At 44.4% G+C, this 23,670-nt stretch overlaps 1 protein-coding gene across 1 annotated transcript in view; it reads right to left on the bottom strand.

Annotated features, from left to right (window-relative positions):
• Window positions 1–1,484: 1,484 nt before the first annotated feature.
• Ly86 (lymphocyte antigen 86) overlaps window positions 1,485–23,670 on the bottom strand; it is a 66,801-nt gene continuing 44,615 nt past the window's right edge. Inside the window, exons 4-5 of the mRNA XM_021650947.2 lie at window positions 7,709–7,761; window positions 1,485–1,924 (exon numbers count right to left, since the gene is read on the bottom strand). Of these exons, the coding sequence (XP_021506622.1) occupies window positions 1,841–1,924; window positions 7,709–7,761 (137 nt within the window). The 3' untranslated portion in view covers window positions 1,485–1,840. The remainder of the gene's footprint in view (window positions 1,925–7,708; window positions 7,762–23,670) is intronic.

Here is a 23,670-nt window from a genome sequence, read left to right as displayed (position 1 = left end):
GCCCAGGGGCTGGGCTTGCCCTCCCCCCAGAGGCTCTTCCGTATATAACCCAGACATTTTGGTCACTGTGTGTGTGTGTGTGTGTGTGTGTGTGTGTGTGTGTGTGTATTTTTTCTCTCCCTTTGTGTGTGTGTGCTCTTCACCCCTCCTCCCTGGTCTCCCTGTCTGCATGGTGATTTCTCTGGCCCCATTCCTTGGGACCAGTGAGGTCATCTGAGAGCTATTTCCAAATAAACCTGCACTTTTTACTTTTAATTCAGCTTGAATCGACTTATTTCGTCGGCAGAGAAAACCTATTAAATACTACTGCTAAATCTCTGACTTCCTATGCATGTATGTCCGGCCGTCCTCGTTGGCTTAGCACCAACTCACCGGGTATGTCCAGCCATCCGTTCTCAGCACCATCCATCCTCAGAGAATTAATTACGTATTTGTAGGAATTCAAAACAACTAACATGCTTTTGACTAGGAAACTTTTTCCTCTTCTAATCTGACACAAAGACACTTTTATAGGTACTAAGAACGGGTAGATGATAAAGCCAACCCACCTACCTCTACTAGAACCCTGTGGCAGGAGGCCCAGGGATACTGCCCGGTAGAGGCTGGGAGAAAATGGGAGTGAGTGCAGCAGAGCCCAAGCACCATGTACACATCCAAGATGGGATGGCTCCGGAAGCAAGACGGGAACACGCCCACTTATGAGGCACCGAAGGAGGGACTTGTGACTGAGTTAATGTTCCCCAAACTGGACACATGACTTCTAAGCAGTTCAGGAGACTAATAATTCCGAGGAGGTAGGAGCAGCGTCTTTTTGTTTGTAAGTGTATCCTGAGACCGTAGTACCTGATATGCAAAGTGGTTAGCATAATTGCCTGAATGAATGAATGAATGAATGAATGAGTTCAATATGCACTGAGGGCAGCTAAAGAACAGCTTTGGGGATGCTATAGTTTGAATCTTGACCGTCTGGAGGGCCAATGAGTCAAAAGCTTGGTTCCCAGAGAGATGCTACTTAGAGGTGATGCAACCTTGGAGAGGTCTTCAGTTAACTGGAGTTATTGTCTTGAAGGGGATTGTGGGCTCCTGTGACCCTTTACGATGTCAAATGCTCCTGCTGTAGGGTGACACTCCGCTGCAGGTCAAAGCCTAAGGGCCACAGTCACCAGCAGAAACTCCCAAAGCTGTGAGCCTGGCACCCATTTCCCCTTTGTAAGTTAGTTATTGTAGGGATTTGTTGCAGAGATGGAGGGCTCACGGACGCAGAGGATGAAGGTAAAGAGTATGTGGACAAGTGCGGGATGGTGTCAGCGTTTCATCAGTTTCTCCTGTCATGGTCTTAGGGCCCAGGAGCTCTGAATTTAGGCAGGCTACCGTCTTCTTGGCTTTCTGAGACTTACTGTGTAGCGCTAGGGGTATGTGGAGTGGGGAAACAGACTCTTACAAACACAGACTGTACTTGTAGTCATTGAGCAAGCCACAATGAATAGGTGTGAGCCTTTTTATTTTTATTTATTTATTTATTTATTTATTTTTTGAATCCCAGGCAACTGTGAGGAAGTGTTCCTATGGAGCCGACAAGGAGGTAAGTTTGATGAGATGGGATTACGTAAGGAGAGCTATTAAAAAAGGGGCCTCAGAAATAGATCGTTTCAGAGGCTTTGTCACGTCTGTTTGGTCTGGGAACATTTGTCCTCGGGGATGAGATTGGCAGAGGAACCCATGAGAAATTTCTTTGTAGAGCATTTCTTTGGCATCAGGGGTCTTCATACAGCGAGGTAAGCCTGGGGACCTTGAGGTTCCCTGAGGCTGAGTTGACTGTGCATTTTCTGGCGGGCCGTGGTCAGGAGCAGATGATGGTAGCGTTAGCACAAGCCACAGTAGCACGGTTTTCATTGTACAGTTCCAGCAAGACATGGTATTTTCCCTGCAAGAGACACAGGAAAGGCATAAGGCATATCCACAGTACAGCCAGTCACTTAACACAGTTGCTCCCCTCTCTACTCAAGGACTGAGCATCTGAGCACCCCACCAACTGCAGAACTTCATTTGCAAGAAGCTGTTTCTCTGCTGAACATGCGGAGACTCCTTTGTTACGATTCTCTGGACAATCCAGTGTAACAATCAACATAGAGCTTACATGACGTCCGTATTCTAAGTAATCTGGAAATGATTAAAGTGAGCCCAAGGGTGGGCATAGGTAACACTGCAAAGACTATTTTTGAAAAAGGGTGTCAACATCTGTGCATTAAAGGTTTTAAAATTTACATGTATGTATGTATGTATGTATGTATGTATGTATGTATGTACATATGTGTACATGCCACAGCTTATGGGTAAATGTGTGGGGTGTTAGAGGACAACTGATGAGCATTAGTTTTTTTTTCATTTTACAATATGGGACCCAGGATCATCAAACACCTTTACCTTCTAAGGCATCTTTCTGGCAATATCTGTGGATTTTGATGGTTGAGAGGCTCCTGGAATCTATTCCTCATGTGTACTGAGGAATAGTTACATTTATTGAGCACCTTTTGTGTGCTGGGCACGGCAGGCTCTGGAGATAAACTAGAACAGCACAAACCAGCTCCTTGCCCTGTATAGCTTGCATCTCACTGAGAGAGATGAAAAGTTTGCAGGGTGAGGGGCAACACAGATGTAGCCACTATGGAGAAATGCATGCAGGAAGTGGGGTGGAAAGGATGGCTGGGTAAGGGGGGACTGATGTTGGCTTGCATCTCTAAGTAGGATGATCAGAGGGAAGAAGCCTTGGAGGGAAAATGACCTTTAGGCAGAGACCTGAAAGAGATGCTAGAAGATGGCATGCTACTGTAGGGGTGACGTCCCTGTATTGAAGAAACAGATGAGAGGCCAATGGAGCTTCAGGGAGATTGGAAGCCCATAGGAAGCCAGAGTCTCAGACTCTTGCTGCGATTATGAAAGGGACCCAGGTGTGATGGTTTTCTCAGGTATGTTAGGAGGATCTCTTCAGCTGCTGTGTTTAAAAGAGGCTGTAAGTGGCATTAGCCTAAAAGAAGATATAGCACTTGAAGGACGGCGCTCTAGATTATGAATGACAACATACACATGTTTTTATATAGAGGGTGACGTTACTCAGGGAATCGACCCTTTGTGGAGTCAGATGGAGGTATGGGTTACATGACAAGAGGCCAGAGTAGGGGCAATGGACAGAGAGCATCCTGTTTCTGCTGATGAGAAGGGCTGTGAATTTGCAGGCTAGAAGTATGTTCCTGTGTCCTTGGCAATTTATGGTTCAGGTTATACCAAGAGGATGTCCATATGTTTTGGAAGCCTGAAGGAGCTCTTAAGTTTTAAATCAGAGAAGAACAGACACAGGCAAATACACGATTATGTGCAGATGGGACTGGATGTGTTAAAAGCAACATAAGCGGGTGGGCAAGGCTTTAAGTAACAAAGCTAGTGCTATCATTTCTCAGCATAAAGAAATCATAGCAATGGCTACCCAGTTGCCCTGATCTGATCAATATATACCCTGATGTCACATTGATTACAGTTTATTCACTATGTATCCCAGCTGTAGCCCCCTCTCTCATTCTCTCCCAATCCCATCCTCCTTCCCTCATCTCCTTCCATGCCCCTCTTCAAGTCCACTGATAGGGGAGGTCCTCCTTCCTTCCATCTGATCCTAGCCTATCAGGTCTGTGGCCTGCTCCCCCATCAGGGGGAGGTGATCAAAGAGCAGGCCAGTCAGTTCATGTCAGAGACAGTCCCTGTTCCCATTACTATGGGACCCACTTGGATACTGAACTGCCATGGGCTATATCTGTGCAGGGGTTCTAGGTTATCCATGAATGGTCCTCAGTTGGAGTATCAGTCTCAGAAAAGACCCCTGTGCCCAGATTTTTGGTCCTGTTGCTCTTTTTGTGGAACTCCTGTCCTCTCCAGGTAAGAACAAAACGACTGCCTACAGATTGGGAAAGGATCTTCACCAACCCTATATCTGACAGAGGGTTAATATCCAGTATATATAAAGAACTCAAGAAGTTAAACAGCAACAAATCAAGTAATCCAATTAAAAAATGGAGTACAGAGCTAAACAGAGAATTCTCGATAGAAGAATATCGAATGGCAGAGAAACACTTAAAGAAATGCTCAATATCATTAGTCATTAGGGAAATGCAAATCAAAACGACCCTGAGATTTCACCTTACACCTGTCAGAATGGCTAAGATCAAAAACTCAAGTGACAACACATGCTGGAGAGGATGTGGAGAAAGGGGAACCCTCCTTCATTGCTGGTGGGAATGTAAACTTGTACAACCACTCTGGAAATCAGTCTGGCGCTTTCTCAGACCATTAGGAATAGCGCTTCCTCAAGATCCAGCTATACCACTCCTAGGCATATATCTAAAAGATGCTCAGAGATAAATGAATCCCTGAATTTCATTGGTAGCTGAATCGACGAGCTTCAGGTTCATTGTTTCAAAGAATAAAGGCACAGGGATGGCAAGATGGCTCAGTGGTAAAGGGGCCTGTTGAGAGAACTGACTCCTGCAAGTTGTCCTTTGACCTCCACACACGCACTGTGACATGTGTACACAGCACATACACACACATACACACACACACACACACACACACACACTGTAAAAAGTAAAGATGGGGTAAGACCAAGAAAAGACATCCAATGGAGACCTCAGGTCCATGTACACACACATACACGGACTAGTAAGTATATATTGCATATATAGATAAGAAAATAAATACATTTCAAGAAAGAGGAAATACAACCAACGTATCAAAGAGTAAATGCTGAGTGAGAACACATTTTGGCTTCGGAGAACCCTCCATTAGTTTGAAGCCTATCTCTGTGCGGCCTAGGTGAAGGAAGGGATGTGAGTACGCCTTTCACTAAAATGCTCTCAACTGACTATTCCTATGAAAGTGGAGTCTCTCCTGAGAACAGCGTGCCGGTTCTTTCCAAAGCTCTGTGGCCATTGGCTGTGAGCCGGAGGCCCTGGTCACACTGTGGCTGTTTGTGGCCAATGTGGACAGCCTCTTTGAGATCAAGGTCCCCAGCTGTTCTGCCGCACAGGCCTGGGTGGGATGTGTCCCAGGGAGCTGTGTCCTCTGTTGGGTCTACAGGTTGGGGATGGGTCGGGAGATGGCCAGGTGTTTGCTTCCTATGTACAGGCCCCAGAAGAGGAGGAGAACCAGGGTCAGCACACCTGGCCACGGGGCTGGCTTATATTGGGCTGTATCTCCTGGAGCCCTATTACTGGATGAAGAATGCAAGAAAAAGACTGTAGAGGACTGTAATATGGCGCCTGCTCACAATGGCTTTATAATGGCGAGCGACGAAAATGAGCTCAGCAGGATCTGTGCTTTGCATTTAAAATTTTCATTTTTCCAGGCCCGTGGCACCCCAGATGAGGTGGTACATGCTTATAATCCAAGTGCTGGAAAAGCAGAAACAGGCTCACCCCTGTTCAAACCTCCTTCCACAATGAGCAGTGACAGTGAGTCCCAGTGCCCAGTCATGAGAGTAAACGATCAAATGACCAGCACTCTTTTGCCTGTCGTGCCACTGAACTCTGATGATTGGCAGGCTGGGTCGACTCAATGCATTTTCAACTTAAGCTATTTGCAATTCATGGAGAGTTTATGGGATGTAATCTCTTTATGGGAGAGTTATGGGATGTGTTATGATGAGGAGCATCTGTAAAACCCTTTACATCTCTGAGGGTAAATTTCCTTTCAAAGAGCATCTGTGACTTTAAGAGATTCCCCCCTCCCCAACCCTGCCTTCATCGCATAGGAATTGCTAAGGGTAACCAATTTTAAAAAGCCAGCAAAGCAAAATGAAATCCAATTGTAGGCAATTATTACATCAGTCTCTGGTGGGGTATCAGAAGAAAAATGAGGAAAGGAAGAGTGTTCAAGTAGCAACAATGTGAAGAAATGCTCCCTGGGAGAGTTCAGGCCCCGTGTGCTAGGGGTGAGGAGAGACTGAGTTTTCCTTCCTTGGAAGAACTTGCGCATTTCCCAGAAAGGCTGCAGAAGATCATTGGAGATTTCCAGAGAGGGAGGGACAGAGACTCTGGTTGTGAGAAGGGTTCCTGTGGAAACCAGGGAGGGCCTGGTCCAGACTCTGTGACTTAGGAGAGCACAGGATGGGACAGGAGGAAAACAGTCCCAGGGCTGGAGGAAACTAAGCTCAGGAGATTCCTTATGCAAGAGACAGTGTCTCCTTCAGGTGTCAGACAGCTGAAAAGATGAAGCTGAAGGCAAGATGCTTAAATGATGACATTTTCATGATGTTCCGTATTGTTCTTTTGAGGAGCAGCAGGAAAATGCATGGCCATGTCAGGGTAGCTTGAGTCCACACGCGTCAGAAACCATGTTATTTTGAGTGAAAAGGACTTCCTGGGAAATTCTAGTCCTCGCTCTGAGTCTTGCCGGTGAATGCTCAGGACAGGCCTCTCTATCTGCTTGTGACACCTTACTGTAGCTTGACTGTCTCTACTATAAAGAGTGTTCAAACTTAATCCTCAGGGTGAGGTCAGGATATGTGCCCTGGTGGGACCTTTAAAGGGTTCTGCCCTTGTGAGTGGATTCAGTCAACGGTTTTTCTCCAGAGTGGGTATGTTATAAAAACTTTGACTCCCTTTGTCCCCTAATGTCCTGTGCTGATAAGATGTCACAAAGTCCTCACCAGCAAGAGGACCCCCACCAGATGTGCTCCCCCTTTACCCCGAATGCTCCAGCCTCTGGGGTGGTGGGCTGGGTACACCTGTATTTATTTGTGCATATTATTTGTGTACATGTGTTATGTGGTCACGTCTGTGTGTGCAGCTGTGTGTGTATGTGGAATATATGTACACATACATATACATTTATATATGTGCACACATCTATAAATTGTGTGTGCGCATGCCTGTGGAGGCCAAGGACAATCCTGGCTGTTACTCCTCATGCATCATCTGCCTTCTTCCTTTTTTGAGTCAGGATCTCTCACTGACCTGAAACTCCTCAGGCTAGGTGGCCAGCAGGTCTCAGGGGTGAGCCTGTTTCTGCTTTTCCAGCATTTGGATTATAAGCATGTACCACCTCATCTGGCTTTTTAAACATGGCCTCTGGAGATCAAACTCAGATGCTTTATGTCTGCAAGGTAGCACTTTCCTGGCTGAGCTATTGCCCTCGCCCTCTTCTTTATACATTAAACAGTAAACAGGAGGGGACTAACATCCTAGCTTGGCAGTCAGAATAAACTGTGTAGGACACCGAAGCCCTTGGGGTTTTGTGAACTGTCTTTTCTCTGGACTGCCAGAAGCTAGGTGCCTCCTACACACTCCAAGCAACTCTAGACAGATGGACTCTCCAACTCCAGCCAATCTTGTGGACAAGGTACTAGAATTTCAACTCTCATAAGGGTTTGTTCTAGTTTAGCGCAAAGATTCTATAGAGCACCAATCTGAAGCATCAAAAGGACGAAGCCAGCATGTTAAGCGCGCCTCCTAATTATGGCATGTGCTAGCACTTTCAAATTATGGAATGTACTAACACTTTCAACTACTTCTTCTCTATTTCTCCTCTTCTTCCCCCCTCCTCTTCTTCCTACTTCCTTGCCTTCTTCTCATCCTTCTCTTTTTTTCTCCAACCAAGAGCTGAAGATGAAGGCTTTGACAAAATAGTTAACACAACACAAAACAGAAAACCAAAACCTTACCGGTGGAACTTCAAATCCAAGGTTATTGACAGGGCCGGCATAGTATATCTGCTCTGAAAAATAGATAAATCACAGATAATATTACTCATTCGTTTAAAACAAGCCACCAAATAATGTTTTCATATCACTCATGGCTATAGAGATGTAGATCAAGTCTGGATAATAGAATAAGAGTAACCACTGTTATAAAAAGTTGTGATTTCCTGACTTTCAGATGGCTCTCAGTCATTTATGAGCAATAGCCTCTGGCCACACACATTGCTTGCTTTCCAGGGGTGAGGCTGACAGTGCAGAAACATCTGAATAGAGCGCTGCCTACCAGTGAGGAGTGCAGAAAGGAAACGTTGCAAGTCATGGAGAGACCCTGGCTGACTGAGTGGCCAAGATCCCGGCTGGAGCTGGGAAGCAGAGGAAACCCGGGGTGAACCTGCTCTCCTGGCCTGGCCAGCCGTTCTCTCTTTCTACCCAGCCACCTTGCTCCCAAGATAGGTGTTATAATTAAAAACAAAACAAAACAAAACAAAACAAAAAACAGTGCCCACTTCCTAGGCCTAGGAAAAATTAAGAGTTAATGAACGCAAAGCCTGAAGAGCAAGCAGCCCCTGGTAAACTTTTGCTAGCTCCGGGAACAGGGACTTAGTCACTAGCGAAACGACGGTGGGCAATCTTGTCACTCAGCTTCTGGACTCACAGAATAGAAAAACTTCCTGTAGGGCCCAAGGAGGACTAGAGAGACATTGTCTTTAGGCTCAGGAAGCAGAGTGTGATCCCCAGGAAGGGTACTGGCAGTTGTCACTAGTTGATTATTAATTAGTACCAAGGAGTATCACTTGATGGATTCTGGCAGGTACAAGGACACTCAGTTTGGGAAAGCCTCGTGTAGGAGCATCTGTTTTTCCTTTTCACGTTTTCAGTTTCAAAAATGGACGCGAATAGCTGTTTGAAGAACGCCGTTCGGGCGCTAGCTGCTCCTCTCTGACGCTCACTCAGTGCCTCAGGGTTTGCTAATTTGTGTTCCTCACTCTTCACAGGTCCTTCTCTGGGAGAGGGTTGCATTAAATTGGTTCTCAATGTTTCACACTTTCAACTGGAGCATTTTGGGGGCCCACAAAACTCTCGTTCCTTCCCTTTCTCAGGCCCTCTTCGTTTCTGAGATTCCTTTAATTAATATTCTCACACTCTATACTATAAAAAGATCCCCAGGGTACTCGCACCATTTTTTTTTTCTTTCCATCACTGAAATACTTATTTGTTTTTAATGTGCAGGGGATTGAAGAAATTAGCTTTCTTGATTGGGAAAACATTTCTAAAAATTGGCCTTTTTCCCCCCTCCCTTTTAAAGAGAGTGACTTGGCTTTAGTTCAATTGAACTTAATTTGATTGTCGTTTTGTTGTGCCAGTGATTGACGTCATGCCTCCTCTGCAAGAGCTGGGCCACTGAGCCCTATTCCTACCCATGACTTCTACAGCACGGACATGAAGGCCTCACACAGTCTAGAGGACACAGGCTTGGGGTTCTAGTCTCTGCATTGCTCCCTCTTGCCACCCCTGGGCTCATGGCGTGTCCAGCCTTGGTCCTGTTTCTGTAGTTTTCTCTCCAGTGATGACAGTATAGGCGGGTGTAAGCTCCTATTGGATGAGTTCTTGAACCTCACTGAGAGCCTGGTTCACTGGGGCTGACTCCCCGTTTCACACTCTTTAGTTCTGGCTGCACTGGCTGACCTGGTCAGTCCTTGGCAGGTTCAGTTAATCATTCTGTTTCCGCAGCAGTTACTTAGCTTAGCGGGTTGCTCCATCCTTTTGTTCTCTGAAACCAGGCAGAGGCTGGAGTGAGTGGAGGTGCTCCCGGAGTGGAGGTGCTCCCAGAGTGGCGAACTCTACTGGCAGCATTTCTACCATTCCTCAGGCCTTGCTAGGACCTTGTTAGAATTTCTTCTGCTTTTCTAACATTTGAGCATTGCTATACTGTTTTAACAACGTGAAAACATGTAGGCTAACAATTATGATGCCAAGTCTTACAGTTATGATGCCATGCCCATTAGTTTATGTAGAATAAGGGCTTTATTTAAAAAGATTATTTTTTAAAAAAAATTATTTACCCGTATTTCGCCTGCATGTATGTCTATGTGAGGCTGTTAGATCTTGGAGTTAAGGACAGTTGTCAGTTGCCATGTAAGTGCTGGGATTTGAGCCTGGGTCCTCTGGAAGAGCAGTCAGTGACCTTAAATGCTGAGCCATCTCTCCAGCCCCAAGAGATTTTTTTTTTTTAAATGTGCTATTCTGGGGATTGAACCTAGGGCTTTACCTATTCAAGCAAGTGCTTGATCACTGAACTACAATTCTCAGGCCTCATTCATTTTTTTTATTAGTTACATTTTATTAACTCTGTATCCCAGCTGTATTCATTCATTTGTTTACTCAGCCTTTTAATCAGGTGTCGAAACCAGAGCATTTACATTATGACTGACCATCAAAAATCCTCAAGATGCATTGGGTGTGCCATCGCTGCTGTTTTGGGTACAGCTGATGTTCTTGCAAGGGATCCATGTCTGAATCTGCTTACTCCATCCTGGTAGTGTTTCTTCTCTGCCTTGGCTCTCCAGTTACCCTTCCTCTTGCCTTGGCAGGGCAGCTCTTTGCCACAGGTGGGTTTCTGAAGCTGCAACAGCGAGCCTTAGAAAGCTCCGAAATTACCTGTGGATATGCATGCATCACTGTAAAGACACCTGTGCAGGGTAGTGTTTCGTCAATGCCATACAAACTAGAGTCATCTGGGAAGAGGGAACCACAGTACCTCCAGCACATTGGCCTGTGGGCCAGTCTGTGGGGGCATTTTCCTGATTAATGACTGATGTGGGAAGGCCTAGTCTACTGTTGGCCTTTCCACCCTGGGCAGGTGGTACTGGGTTGTGTAAGAAAGGTAGCTGAACACAAGCCAGTTCAACAGTCTTCCAAGCCAGGAAACAGTCTTCCTCCATGGTCTCTTCTACAGTTCCTGCCTTCAAGTTTGTGCCTTGGGTTCCTTCTCTGACTTACCTCCATGATGGACTGTAAGCTGTGGGATGAAATAACCCCTTTTCCTCCCCAGGTTGCTTTGCTCCTGGTATTCAGAACAATAATATAAAGCAAACTAGGGCAGCATGTAAGTATGCCCCCCCCCTTTTTTTTTCTCTTGAGAAGCCCACATTCATGTTGTGAATGTGAACTTTGTCCATCCTGGCACCTCTTGTTCAACACCTGTTCTTAAATCAACAGTGTGTACCATCTCTGCTTAATAAACTTACTAACTTTGATGTACTCTGACTCTCTCTAAAATTTTCTTTCTGTGATATAGTTAAGGGCCTAGATTGCCCGAGTGGAGGTTCTTAAGGATGTGCATATGGATGGAGGGGTCATATGAGTTAGGCCATAGGTATCAGCGATGGTCTGTTGCCCCAACAACTGCTGACATTTTGAAACCTTTCCTTCCTGTTGGGCCAGTAGGACAAAATGGTTCTCCCACGCTGTAGGAAATTGTGGACAAAGTATATATGGAAGACATTTAACGCTAACCACAGACACCCAGTGTTGTTGCCCCAAAGAGATCGCCTAAGATCCACCCTGTCAGAAAATTTCTAGTAAGTAACACAGGACTGTGAGGGACAGTTTCCACTCTGTGCAGCAGACCTCAAGGACTGGTTGATCTCACAGTCTGTGCCTGCGGAGGTGAGGCTTCAAAGCCATTTTAGCAGGGTGTAGAATTGTGCCTCTGGGCACATGTACACCGAGCTAACTGAGGTGACCAGTCCAAATGTGGGCGGCACTATTTTATGGTCTGGAATCTCAGACTGAAAAAGTAGGTGAAAGCAGGCAATACCTGTGTGCATCTCGGTCTGCTTCGTGGCTGTGGGTAGAGAGTTGCAGGATAGTCAATGCTATTGTGAACCCCCAAATTGTGAACTTACCCTGTTTCTTTGGTGTGGTCACACACCTTTATTTCAAAAACTTTCCGTTTATTGTAAACAGGTGATTATGGTGTGGTTCAGCCAGCCCTAGCACACGCCTTTAATCCAAGAGCTTTCTGTATACCAGATCTAATAAAGGTAGACCTAGGTCAAGAGGCAGAACAAGAAACCAGCTGACAGGGATTAAAGAGGAGGGACTTTGAGTTGAGGGGTATTTGAGACAGCTGAGGGGTATTTAAGACAGTGTAGAGAAGAAAGGGGTATTAATTTAAGCTCTGGCTATAGCTTAGGCTTCATTTTCAGCAACTCAGCTCCCTGGCTTTTTGGACTTTAAGTTAGCAAGCCTTTGGCCTTGGGTTTTTTGTTGTTGTTGTTGTTGTTTGTTTGTTTGTTTTCGTCTTTTGTTCCTGTGCTGTCAGCTGAGCTAGTTAGCCTTTTGGGTTTTTTCCATCCAGACCTGAGCTGAGAAGGAAGGTTAGCTGGTTACTTTCTCTGCCTCTCTGAGCTGGCAAGTTTGCACCCCAGCATCTGGCTCCTGAGTCTTTATTGGTAAAATAGAATGGTTGGGATTTTCCTTCTTTTAAACAACACTGTAATGCAGCCAGAAACCTCTTTTTCCATGCTGTGATAAACTGTGTCTCCTGAACAGTAAACCAGAAAAAAAAAAAGTCTTTCCTTCTTTAGAAAGGTTGATCACAGCAGAGAGAAAAATTAACTTTGACAGTACAGTACGCTTAGACCAATGTTACCCCTTTACTTCCTAGGTCCTGACTGGTAACTATTCTCTCCTGTCTGAGTTGATGAATTTGAATGGTTTTTCTTAACTTTTAGTTTACTTATATCTCGGAAACCATGCAACATCTGTCCTCTCTCTCTGGCTTATTCCACTTTGCACATTGTCTTCCGGTTTTATCCATGGTGTTTAAAATGACGGGGTTTTCTTCTTTAGGGTAGAATAGCATTCCATTGTGCAGCTCTTTCCTAACGGCTTCATTCACCGGTTGATGTTGTTTGTGCTTTTTGTCTCCTTGAGTGCCTGTTTGAAGAAAGGGAACCCTGTTGATGGCTAACAACTGTGGAGAAAAAGAAAACGGCGATGCCTTCAAAACCATAAGCCCGCAGAGCTCTCTGCTTGCAGGGGAGGCCTGTGGGTCTGGGCCACACAGCCTTTGCTCTGCAAGAGCACAGTGCAACAGAGCCCAACAAAAACTAAAGAGAGATGGTAGAAAAACCAAGAGAGAGGCGAAGGTCAGTGGAGCACACTGCCTATCCTGAAGGGAGAGGCAGGGAATGTGTTATTTCACTCTAGTGAGCCGTGAATTAAAACAACAACAACAACAACAACAACAACAACAAACTGTTGCCTCTCCCTGCCTCTGGGTATTTCCTGAACAAGATCTAGACAAGGGCTGAGCATGGCTCCTCCACCACAGCTCTTCAGGTCAGCATGCCAGGCTCTCCTCTCCTCTCTCCTACCCTCCTCTGCTTTCCCCTCTCCTCCTAATCCCTCTCTCTTCCTCTCTTCTCTCTTTCCTTCCTTCTTTCCCTCCTCTTCCCTCTGATTTCCTTTCCTTCCATCCTCTTCCCCTCTCTGCTCCCTTCCCTGTCCCTGGCTCTGTGTGTGCTTGTGTGTGTTCAATCATGTGTGCAGGCTAGGGATTAAAGCAGAGCCTTGCATGTTTCTGGGCCACTTTTACCATTGTCTTGTAGAGTCCCTGAGTTATTTTTGTTTCACTTTTGAGAATTTTAATTTTTATTTTGCATATATGGATGGTTCACGGACCTGCACACAGGTAACTGGACTTACAGATGGTTGTGGGTGCTGGGAATTGAAGCCCTGCCCTCAGAAAGAGCAGCATGGCTCTTGAGCCATCGCTCCAGTCCATTTTTGTATTATTTTCAAGGGGGTACCCCAGGAGTTTCTGTTGCACACCTGCTTCAAGTCTCAAATGTGCCTGCAGGGCCTTACCGGGTGCCTGCAGAGAGTATGTTGTGAGGGATGAGAGGAGCAGACATTCAGTGGCTGGAGTGGCCCTCCCATGTCATCCCAGGTCAAGGCATTGATTGCTACCTAGGCATAGGATCCTGCTTTAGAAACGTCATGGAGGGAAACCAGGAAATCAGTGAAGTGAAACCCCAAAGAATGCTGTTGACCTAGGAGCCTCCTGACCTTGAGGAGGGCAATCCTGCAAGACCCACTGCAGTTCCTCCAAGCTCCCAAACTGGTGATCAGCTCCATGATACAGTGATGGCTCACTTTTCCTCCTTCTTGGGTCCCTTTCCCCACGACCCTCCCTCCCTCCCTCCTGCTTAGTGTTAGGTTTCTGAGTCCCTTATTTCTGTATTTCCACAGGGAGGGTCACAAATGCAGAATACTCCTTGGTAGAAGTTGCCTGCTATGGCTTGAATAGTTTGTCTGCACACAAACCCATGTGATGTCACGGTATTGAGAGGAAGTGGGATCTTTGTGAAAAATTTGGGTCAGAAGGGATAACACCCCCATAGAAAGATTGGCGCTCTGGGTCTGGGGAAGCTGCACTGGTTAGCATGAAAGCAGAGCAGTGCCCATCATCTCCTCTCCTTGCTCCTCCTGTCATTTTATGAAGCAGCATGAGGCCCTTGCAAGATGCAGGCAGCCTTGTTTGGACTTCCCAGACTCCAGAACTATGAATCAAAAGAAGCTTCTCTCCTTTATAAAGTGCCCAGGCTCAAGGATTCTGCTATCGAACTAGAAAATAGGCCACGTCAGTGCCCTACTTTTCTTGTGTACACAGACTTAGGGTATCAATTGCTATGATGAAGCACCATGACTCAAAGCAGTTTGGGGGAGGAGAGGGTTTATTTCATCTGATACTTCTAGGTAACAATCCATCACTGAGGGAGTCAGGACAGGAAGTCAACTAGACCAGGAACCTGGAAGTGGGAACTATTGAGAGGCCATGGAGAGATGCTGCTTACTGGCTTGCTCCCCATAGCTTGCTCAGCCTTCTTACATGACCCGGGACTGCCTACAGATGGCATAGCCCACAGCGGACTGCGCCTACTCGCATCAATCATTAGTCAAGAAAATGCCCCACAGGCTTGCCTAAAGGTACAGGCGGATCTTATGGAGGCATTTTCTCAACGGAAGTACCCTCCTCTCAGATGACTCTAGCTTGTATCAAGTAGACAAAAAAACTAGCTCTCCCACACACCAAGGCTACATTTCAGCCAGTGTTGGCCACAGGAACTCAGCTATTGATTCATTTCAACCAGTTCTGATGACAGGCCACTCAGTCTACAGATTGTGGAGGCCTGGAGTTGTTTTGCTGACTTTTAAGCCAAAAACCAGGAAGAATTTCCATGGCCAGAACTGTGCCTGTGAATTCTCTGAACTTCACACTGGTGGTTGAGACAGAGGGATATTTTATTTTTATTTTCCTTTTGAGACAGGGTCTCACATAACCCAGGGTGTTCGTTAACTCACTTGTGGCTAAAGATGCCCTTAAACTTCTGATCCTTTTGTGTCCACTTCCTATGTGCTGGGGTTTCAGGTGTGTGCCACCACACCTGACTTATGTCATGCTTGGGGATCTCTCCTAGGGCCTTTTGTGTGCTAGCTGTGCACACCATCAGCTGAGTTACAACCCGGTTAATACCCAATATTTTTGTCTGTTCACACTGCCTGTATGTAGGGTCAGGTGCTGTGGGAATCTCTTATTGTCCTCCTTTGTGAAACCACAGTCCTACTTGAGAGCCCACAGCTGTTCGGCAACAGTGGTTATTTTTTTTTTTTATATGAATTATTTTCATTTTGGCTCAATGAATTCTACTTTGATATCTTCCCCCATATACATGCATCAGAGTTCTGACCCCCTTATGGAATTGCACTACCATGAGAGATCCAATGTTATTGACAACTCAAAAATGTTCACTGAGAACTTGTGATGGATCATTAAAAAATGATCAAGTTAGAGTTCTCCAGAGTTGAATCAATCATGGCCTTCTATTCACACCTTTCCAGTGACTCAGAGATGTGCTTATCATCAATCTTCTTATTTTAAACAGCAAGCTAGTTTTGAACTGGGAATGGTTTCAACACATGAGTTATGTCGTTTACTTCAGGCCAAAATGTTTCTCTTCTGGGTAAAGAATACGGCAAGTAGGGGTGGTTATGAAGTTGAAAAAATGGTGACAGTAATGTTCCAGTGAGACACAGCTTTGATATGAAGTGATGAGCTGACCTCCTAACAGAAAAAAAAATTCATATCTTGTTCTGGGCATGTGGGCAAGGGTATGGTCTGGGGAATTCTCAGTTGTTTGGTTTTTACAAGGTCATTTTAATCAAAAACACAAGGAGCTTGAGGCTTCCTTGGATTATGCAGAGCCACTTGGGCTCTTGACATGGCAAGCAGAAGTCAGAAAAAAAAGCCTGTTTCTCTCAGTAAAGGTTGCACAGGCAGCAGTGGTCACTCACAGATGTCCACGTCCTGGTCCCCAGCCTGTGAGTATGCTATCTCACATGGCAGAAGGGACTTTGCAGGTATAACTCAATTAGGATTTTGAGATAAAGAGATGACCCTGGGTTGTCTGGATGGATTCAGTGTAACTAGAAAATTGAGAGAGGGAGAAAGGATGTGAGAAGAAGAGGAGAGGCCATGTGGAGATGGAGGCCGAGAATGGAGAGCTGTGGCTGTGAGCACAAGACAAAATATTAGGGTTTGAACTGGGCCTTGGAGTGGGATTTCTAATTCAAGTTATACTGGTGAGTTTAGGACAATTAAAAACAATACAGAGCAGTATCGAAGAAGTAGATCAGATCTGTCCAATAGAACATTCTGCAAAGATGCCATCAAATATGACTGCCATCAACCCCCCTGTGGCCATAAGAGCTTGCACTGTGGCCATTGCAACAGATGAGCTGATCTTTTAATTTACTTTGAGAACATTTTTGAATAATCACATATGACTTGTTATTTTGCTGGGCAGTGAAATTCTGGGTCAACACTAACAGAAATGCAACATGAGCCGCATGGACCGTGTGAGCTATTCTAGAGGCCATCTTCAAAAAAGGAAAATGAAATAAATAAGATTAATGAAAGAGTTGTTTAACCCAGTTATTTAAAATATTACCATTTTAGCATGTAGCCAATATAGAAATGAGGTATTTACAATATTATTATTGTTATTAATGAAGTTTTAAAAATCTAGAATGTACTCTAGACTTACAGCATGAATCTCTTTGGACTTGTCATGGTTTAAGGGCTTCACAGACACTGGAGGCTGATGGCTATTGCCCTGGATAGTCATTGATGAAGAAGAGGATCCTGGGAGGATTAAGACTTATTTGCAACTTCCTTCCTCTTGTCAGGTCTTTTTTCCTTGGCTGCTCAAGTTCCATGTGAGAAATACATAACTTCTGGGGAGCACAGAAAAAGAGAATTCAACGTGTTCATTATTTTTCTCTCTCCTCCTATTAACCTATTCCTGGATTTCTGAAGAGTCTAAACACCACACTCAAATTTCACCTTAGCAACCACTGGAGTGATTGGATTCCTGGGTAAAGAGAGAAGCACATGGGAGGGAAAAGAAAGAGGCTTGATCTGCAGAATCCTGGGCAGCTCTGGCAAGAACATCGTGACTGAGAATGCAGCCTAAGCATTGAGGAGGCCAGCATGTGTTGGCCTGAAGAACTCTGTGGCCCTGCACAGTGGAGCCCTGGAGAATGCTTAGTTAAAATGCAAATACCAGCAACCTTAGGGTCAGATTGGGGTGGGTTGGAGGAACTGAGGGTTGTCCTTTTAAATTAGCTTTCTAAATGATTATTGCATGAAAGTGTGTGAGTCACTGAGTTAGATTTATGGAATTTCATAACCAGCTAAGGACTTGGAAAGAAGCTGAGCATTGTCTTGGAAAATTAAAATTGCTTCTGGTCCTAGGCCATCATTAGCCTTACTATATTGAGTTCAAACTGAACAAACTGACTTATGTTAAAAGACAGCTTTCACCCATGGCTGGATCATTTACAGCTGTACTTGAATTTGAAGGTGGAGACAAACACCAGAAACACACCAATTCCTTAACAATCAGGATCTCTCCTTTTATTTTGTTTAACAAGGAAGAGTTCCTTTTGCTTAGTCATTGCTCATCTCTTCTCTTTTGTGGCCATTATTCTTAGGTCTGTGTTCTGCAGTTCAATTATTCTACTCATTCAATATAGAGGCAAATGCTTTTGCTGATTCTCCATGAATTTGCAGCAGTAGTGGCTGCCCAGAAACCTAGAGCTACTTAAAGGCTATAGACAAGGAATAAAACATGAAGATGAGAAAGGATTGAAAGCAAGGTGACAGAAATGCAAATGGAGTTCTCTCCTGGGGTACAGGAAGGCCAAGGAGATGGCATTGCTGACCTCTAGGGAATATGAAGGCTTGAATAAAAGGCATTTGTTTTCTTGCTACCTGTGAAGAAAAAGGGCTGCAGCTTCTAAACACCAAGGCCTCCAGTGCCTCTCCAGGTGCCTGGTTATGATGCAGACTTCCACTCTTGAGACTGATGATTCCTCAGGGACTTTGATCCCTGGCTTGTGTCTCTGTCATTAGCTGCTTCAAGTAGCTGCTGTGGCTGGTATTTCAAATGCCTACTGTAGAGGCAAGGCTTCACACACATCAGCCCATATTTCCCTTTGATCATCTAATGGCTTCAGTCACATTTTCCTTTTCATACAGATTGTACTTCCTGAGGCTCAGAAAGTAAGTGGCTTGCCCAAGGTCACATAATTGGTAGCCGTTAAATCTGTAGGTCTGGCCTCCAAAACTCCTGACTGTCTGCCAGGACAGTGGATCTCAGGTGTGGGCTCCAGACCAGCACTGTTACTTCCACTGGAGAGATCTGCAGAGTCATTCCTGAGATTAGCCTCCCACCAATAGTCCCAAAAGTAACCCCCCAAACTTAGAATTTAGGGGTACCCTCTCTTTGGTCTGTTATGGGTTCCCAATCTGAGGTGAGAACACACTTTCCTAGGAACAGTGGACACAGCAGGCATGCACATTTTCAGAATTCTCTTCGTGAGCTTGAAACTTCAGGATGGTCCAGCCATCTACAGTCAAGCACAGCTGCCTCTAAGCAAAGCTGATGCCTGTTCGGTTATGAGAGCTGCTGGGCTATAGCCCCATCCTATCCTCCGGTAGCCAGGCAGAGTGATGAGGCAGGGAGCAGGACATTGTCCCTGAATAACATTGCTTGCGGTGGCATGCTGTCTGCTGTTACAAAATGAGGGTGGGAATGAAGATGGCAGAGAGATTGTACAGTTTTCCAGCTAGGTTCATCCGTGGGAAGAGGAATGAAGACATCTCGTCTCTTAGGCTATTGAGAGGTTTGATGAAGGTCGGGATGAGAAGCCAGGATCAGGAGAGGTTGAGAATAAAGTGTGGGGACAATAGAGCATAAAGCCTTCAGCAGTAGGGCTTGCAGAAGCAGGTGGTCTTAAATGGCCCCAGAAGCCAGGTAAGTGAATGGGCAGAACAGGGGTGACATATTTCATAATTGAGGCTTCAAATTGAGCTGCTTAATCTCCTTCTGTTATCGCAGAAATCAGTGACCAAATTCCCCGGGCTTGCATCTGTTAAACAAGTGAATAATGAGGCCCGTGGACGTGCTGTGTCTCCAGCATGCTTTATAGTGGTTGTCAGCATAGATTAATGCTCTTCAATGTAATGCCTGGAAGGTAGGTTTTGGCCTTGTCTTCTACTATAGCAGTGCAGGTAAAAGGTCTTGTACCGAGAAAGCCTAATGGGAAGTTTTCCAAATCCAGGCAATAAAGAGATGGCATCGCATTGTTCACCCCCTCTTTCATAGATCCCAGAGAGTAGCTTACTGACCTACAAGTAATGAAGGCGCAAGAGAAGCAAATGGATTCTGACCTGAGGATTTAGGTATAAGTTTTAAGATGGATTTTGGATGGGTAGAAATAGCAAGGCTGAGGTATTTTACTAGTTAATGGTGCCCTGAGGATCAACATATTCAGATGCTCAGTGAAAACCTGGACAGCAGGAAACACCCCCAGGATGGGACAGAATGGAGGACAAGTAGTTAAGAGAGAGTGCCCAGTGCACTAACAGTTTTGACTTATTTGTATATGTAAGACCAGGAAGCACCATAGTCTAAGCCCTTAGCTGCTGTCAGGGCTATTATCTGCCCTAAGGACAATATTGTGCTTATATATAGCTCTCGATGGATCTACTGGATGTTGAAATTCTAGTAATTATAATGTATTTACCATACCGGACAAACAATTAAAATAGCAAAGTTGATTTATGCAGAAGATAATCCAGAGAGCAATTGTTTGCTAGACTGAAGAAATCAGGGACTTGAGATGTGGCTCCACTGGAGGAGTGCTTGTGTTGCCCACATGAGGCCCTGGGTTTGATCCTTAGCCCTGAATAAACTGTAGTCCCAGCACTCAGGGGAGAGAAGCTGAAGGGTGAGAAGTTCAAAGTTCAAAGCCATCCTCAGCTATGTAATGAGTTTGAGGCCACTTTGGAACACTCAAGACCTCCCCTCAAATACAAACATCAGTTAAACAAACACTCTATAAAACAACCCCAAGTCCATCAGTTCTCCCTGCAAGAAGTGTCACTGTGTGTAAAGAGTTTAAAGTTAGTGAGTTTAATACCCAAATTCAATTTTGTCCTGTAGCCTACATAGTACACAAAGTGACCTATGATTACATCTCTTGTAGTTTGGAGTAGATTTAAGTCCTATATTTTTGATCAAGGTGTCTTGGACAGGGGCAGAGGTGTCACCAATCAGCAGTTCTTGTGGGTGAGTGATGTCTCCTGCTCCTCTCAGATTCCGAGATGAAAGTGACGTTATTAAGTCCTCTCGGTGTCCATTGTGTCACACCGTATCTGCTAGAGATGTCTGAAATGAGTCATTAATACACACAGATATACCCAGTGCCTTTACATATGACTCTCAGACTTGTCTTTCCCAAGTTTTAAGGTTTTTGTTTAGTTGGTTTGGGGAATAGGTTGGTGCTTTAGCTTTTCATTCGTTTTAACAAATAGTTGAGGGAATCCTTTAAGGAAACAAATATATTTATTTTGGCTTAGGATTTTAGAGGCTCATGTTCATGGTCAGGTGGCCCTACTACTCTGGTCTTGTGAGAACACAGAAGGAGCATGTTCAGAGCAAACCCATTTGACCCACGGCTAGGGAAAAAGAGAAAGAAGAAGAGACCTGGGGTCCTCCCATCAGATCATTCATCCTAATGGTTCTATCACATTGGAACAGCACCACCCTAAAGGTAGATCCTTTAAGGTAGGGGCCCTTCAGGGATATTTAAAGCAAACCATTACAGCTGGGTACACTAGGTATCCACAAATAAATTTATTAAATAGTGAGTTATTGCTAAAGTCAATTATTCTCTTTGAGCTGTGACATCAGTGCCAATCTTGACCACTCTGGATAGAATTCACAGAGGTTTAGCCAGAACCAAGCTTGACAGTGATAGTCAAGTTGTCATCAGCAGTGGAAAAAAAAATCACATACTCTTTGTTTACTTCATGGCCTTGGTCTGGGCCTTCCCTCAAAATCCTAAGTTCATTTCCAACAGAGAAACTCATTGCCATATGGTCTTACATAAAGAACACATGTTATCATACTCCTTTGAGTAATTTCTCATTTTTTTTTTTTTTTAATTTGGGTGGAGTGTGATGTGGAGAAGGCCTCTTCCTACTTTCCAGCTCACTGAGTTTCAGTAAGTCCCATAATTAATTGTTGTTTCTATTTAACTCATGTCACTCTCAGCATCCTGAGATGGGATATTCTAGGACACTCATTGAACATCACTAACCACACTGAAAACACACACACACACCTCTTGACAAGTCATCTCTGAAAGGGAGTAGGGTGACTTGGTTACAAGTTAGGCTGTGGGATCTATACTGTGGTGTGAGTTAGAAATGGAGGAAGCAGGCTTTTGGGCACATTTTTTATGTCAGATGGCTAAGGGGTCACCTTGTTGGGCTTTCTGGAACCCTACCTCATTTGTTAACATAAAGTTAGGGGAAAAATCATTTTCTCTTCTTATGTTCTCAAAATATTATACTTCTAGCTGCTAAATGTGTGAGATTTATTCCCACACCATCCACTTTCTCAGGGTCAGCCGGACTCACTTCCTCACACTAATCAGACTTAGTGCTCACCCTCCAGGTTAAGGGCCCCATCCCTCAAGACTGCCTTTCCTTTTCATCTCAGACACAGAACCACAGTAGTAGGCTCACACTTTCTCTTTAGTTGTCGGTGCCAACAAGAGATTCACAGGAGCCCTTTCTTTTGCTTGATAATTTGCTAACACAGCTTGCAGAACCGGGGAAAATGCCTGCTAACATTTCTCAGTTTGCTCTGAATGGTATTACAAAGGGCACAAGTAAACACACAAGGCGGGTTATATGGGAAGCTGTGCGGAACTTACATTCTGGGCATACCACCCTTCAGGGACCTGTACCCACATTTTAGGGGTCACTTTGCAGCTGCCCCATATAGACATGGTTTGGTATTAACTCAGTCCCCTATGCTTATCAGAAGATAGAAGTGGGTGGGATAGGACATTTCTCGATTGTAATGACTTTGCATTTTTTATGACCAGCTTCAGAGCCAAGCAAGACTTGGCATCAGTAAAGCAAAGATACTCATCACCCTGGAAAGTTCAAGAGGCTTAATAAATCTTGTCAATGGTTAATGTGAGAGGAAAAGATTTTTCTCAGTTCTTCTGAGTGCCTAATACAAAGGTATTGGAAGCTGCTGAGAACTGAGGACAAAGGACATTTATTGTAAACCACAGCACCACAGAAGCCAATAACGAGGCCTCTAGACTTCATATAACTTTAATAACAAGGTCCACAGAAGCTTTGGTTAACACACATGGTATCCTGGTACAGGTGCCTAGTGTGGTTGGGTGTTATGATAATGCTGACTGTTAACTCGTAATGACTTCCTGCAGGGAACAGAGTACTCGTCAGCTACGGTGGGGACTGGAGTAAGCTGGCCTGGTTCTGACCTCCAGGGATTTTTATTTGGTTGGTCTGGGGCATAAACTAGGCATTGGGATCCTCAACATTTTAAAGGGAGGAGATATAATAAATATAATATAAATGTTATACTAGTTAATTCATAGCATATGTTTTTATAATATAACAGATATCATTATATACAATGCTATTATATAATATAAATACATATTTTGTGAATATGGCATATACCATAATATATGCTCTATTTAATACTATATTACTGTCATTATAGTTCTATCTATTGGACAATGTTATACTATAGTACTATGTATATTAATGATATTTAATATATGTTATAATATATGTGATATAATAATATTAAGTCATGCCCAGTAGCATTATAATAAATGTTATGTGTATAATTTTGTTTTTGAACATGTTTTACATTGATTGAATATATGTGTGTGTGTGTGTCTGTACATGTGTGGATATGCAGAGGTCATATCACCCCTGTGGAGGTCAGAGGACAACTTTCAGGAGTCAGTTTTTGCCTTTTATGTGGGTGCCAGGAATTGAACTCAATTCATCAGGCTTGGTAGCAAGTACCTTTTCCCACCAAGTCATATCCCTAGCCCCCTAATTTTGTTTTTGAGAAGTCAAATTCGAAAAAAATACAAGTAGTTTTCACAATAAGCTAATATAGTCTTATTAATAAACACATAACACATTGGTGTATTTTACTTAGCTCAGTGTTAGGATTAAAACCTTAAATGTTCCCAGAGGCCCATACGTTGAAGGTCCCAGCCTGTGACCCTGCTGGTGGAAGCCAGCGGAACTTTTAGGAGGAGGAGCCTATGGAAGGAAGTTAGGCCATTTGTTCCGGTTGTGTCTTTCAAGGAGATATTGGGACTACAACCCTTTCCTGCCCTTTTCTTTCTTGATCACCATAAGGTAAGCAGCTTTGCTCCATCACACACTCTTTTCTACCAGAGTGTCCACATTTGTAGGGCCCTAAACAATGGAACGA

This window comes from Meriones unguiculatus, chromosome 19 (genome assembly GCF_030254825.1).
Source record: "Meriones unguiculatus strain TT.TT164.6M chromosome 19, Bangor_MerUng_6.1, whole genome shotgun sequence".
NCBI classification, from domain to species: Eukaryota; Metazoa; Chordata; class Mammalia; order Rodentia; family Muridae; genus Meriones; species Meriones unguiculatus.
This window is presented reverse-complemented; position numbering and strand designations above follow the sequence as displayed.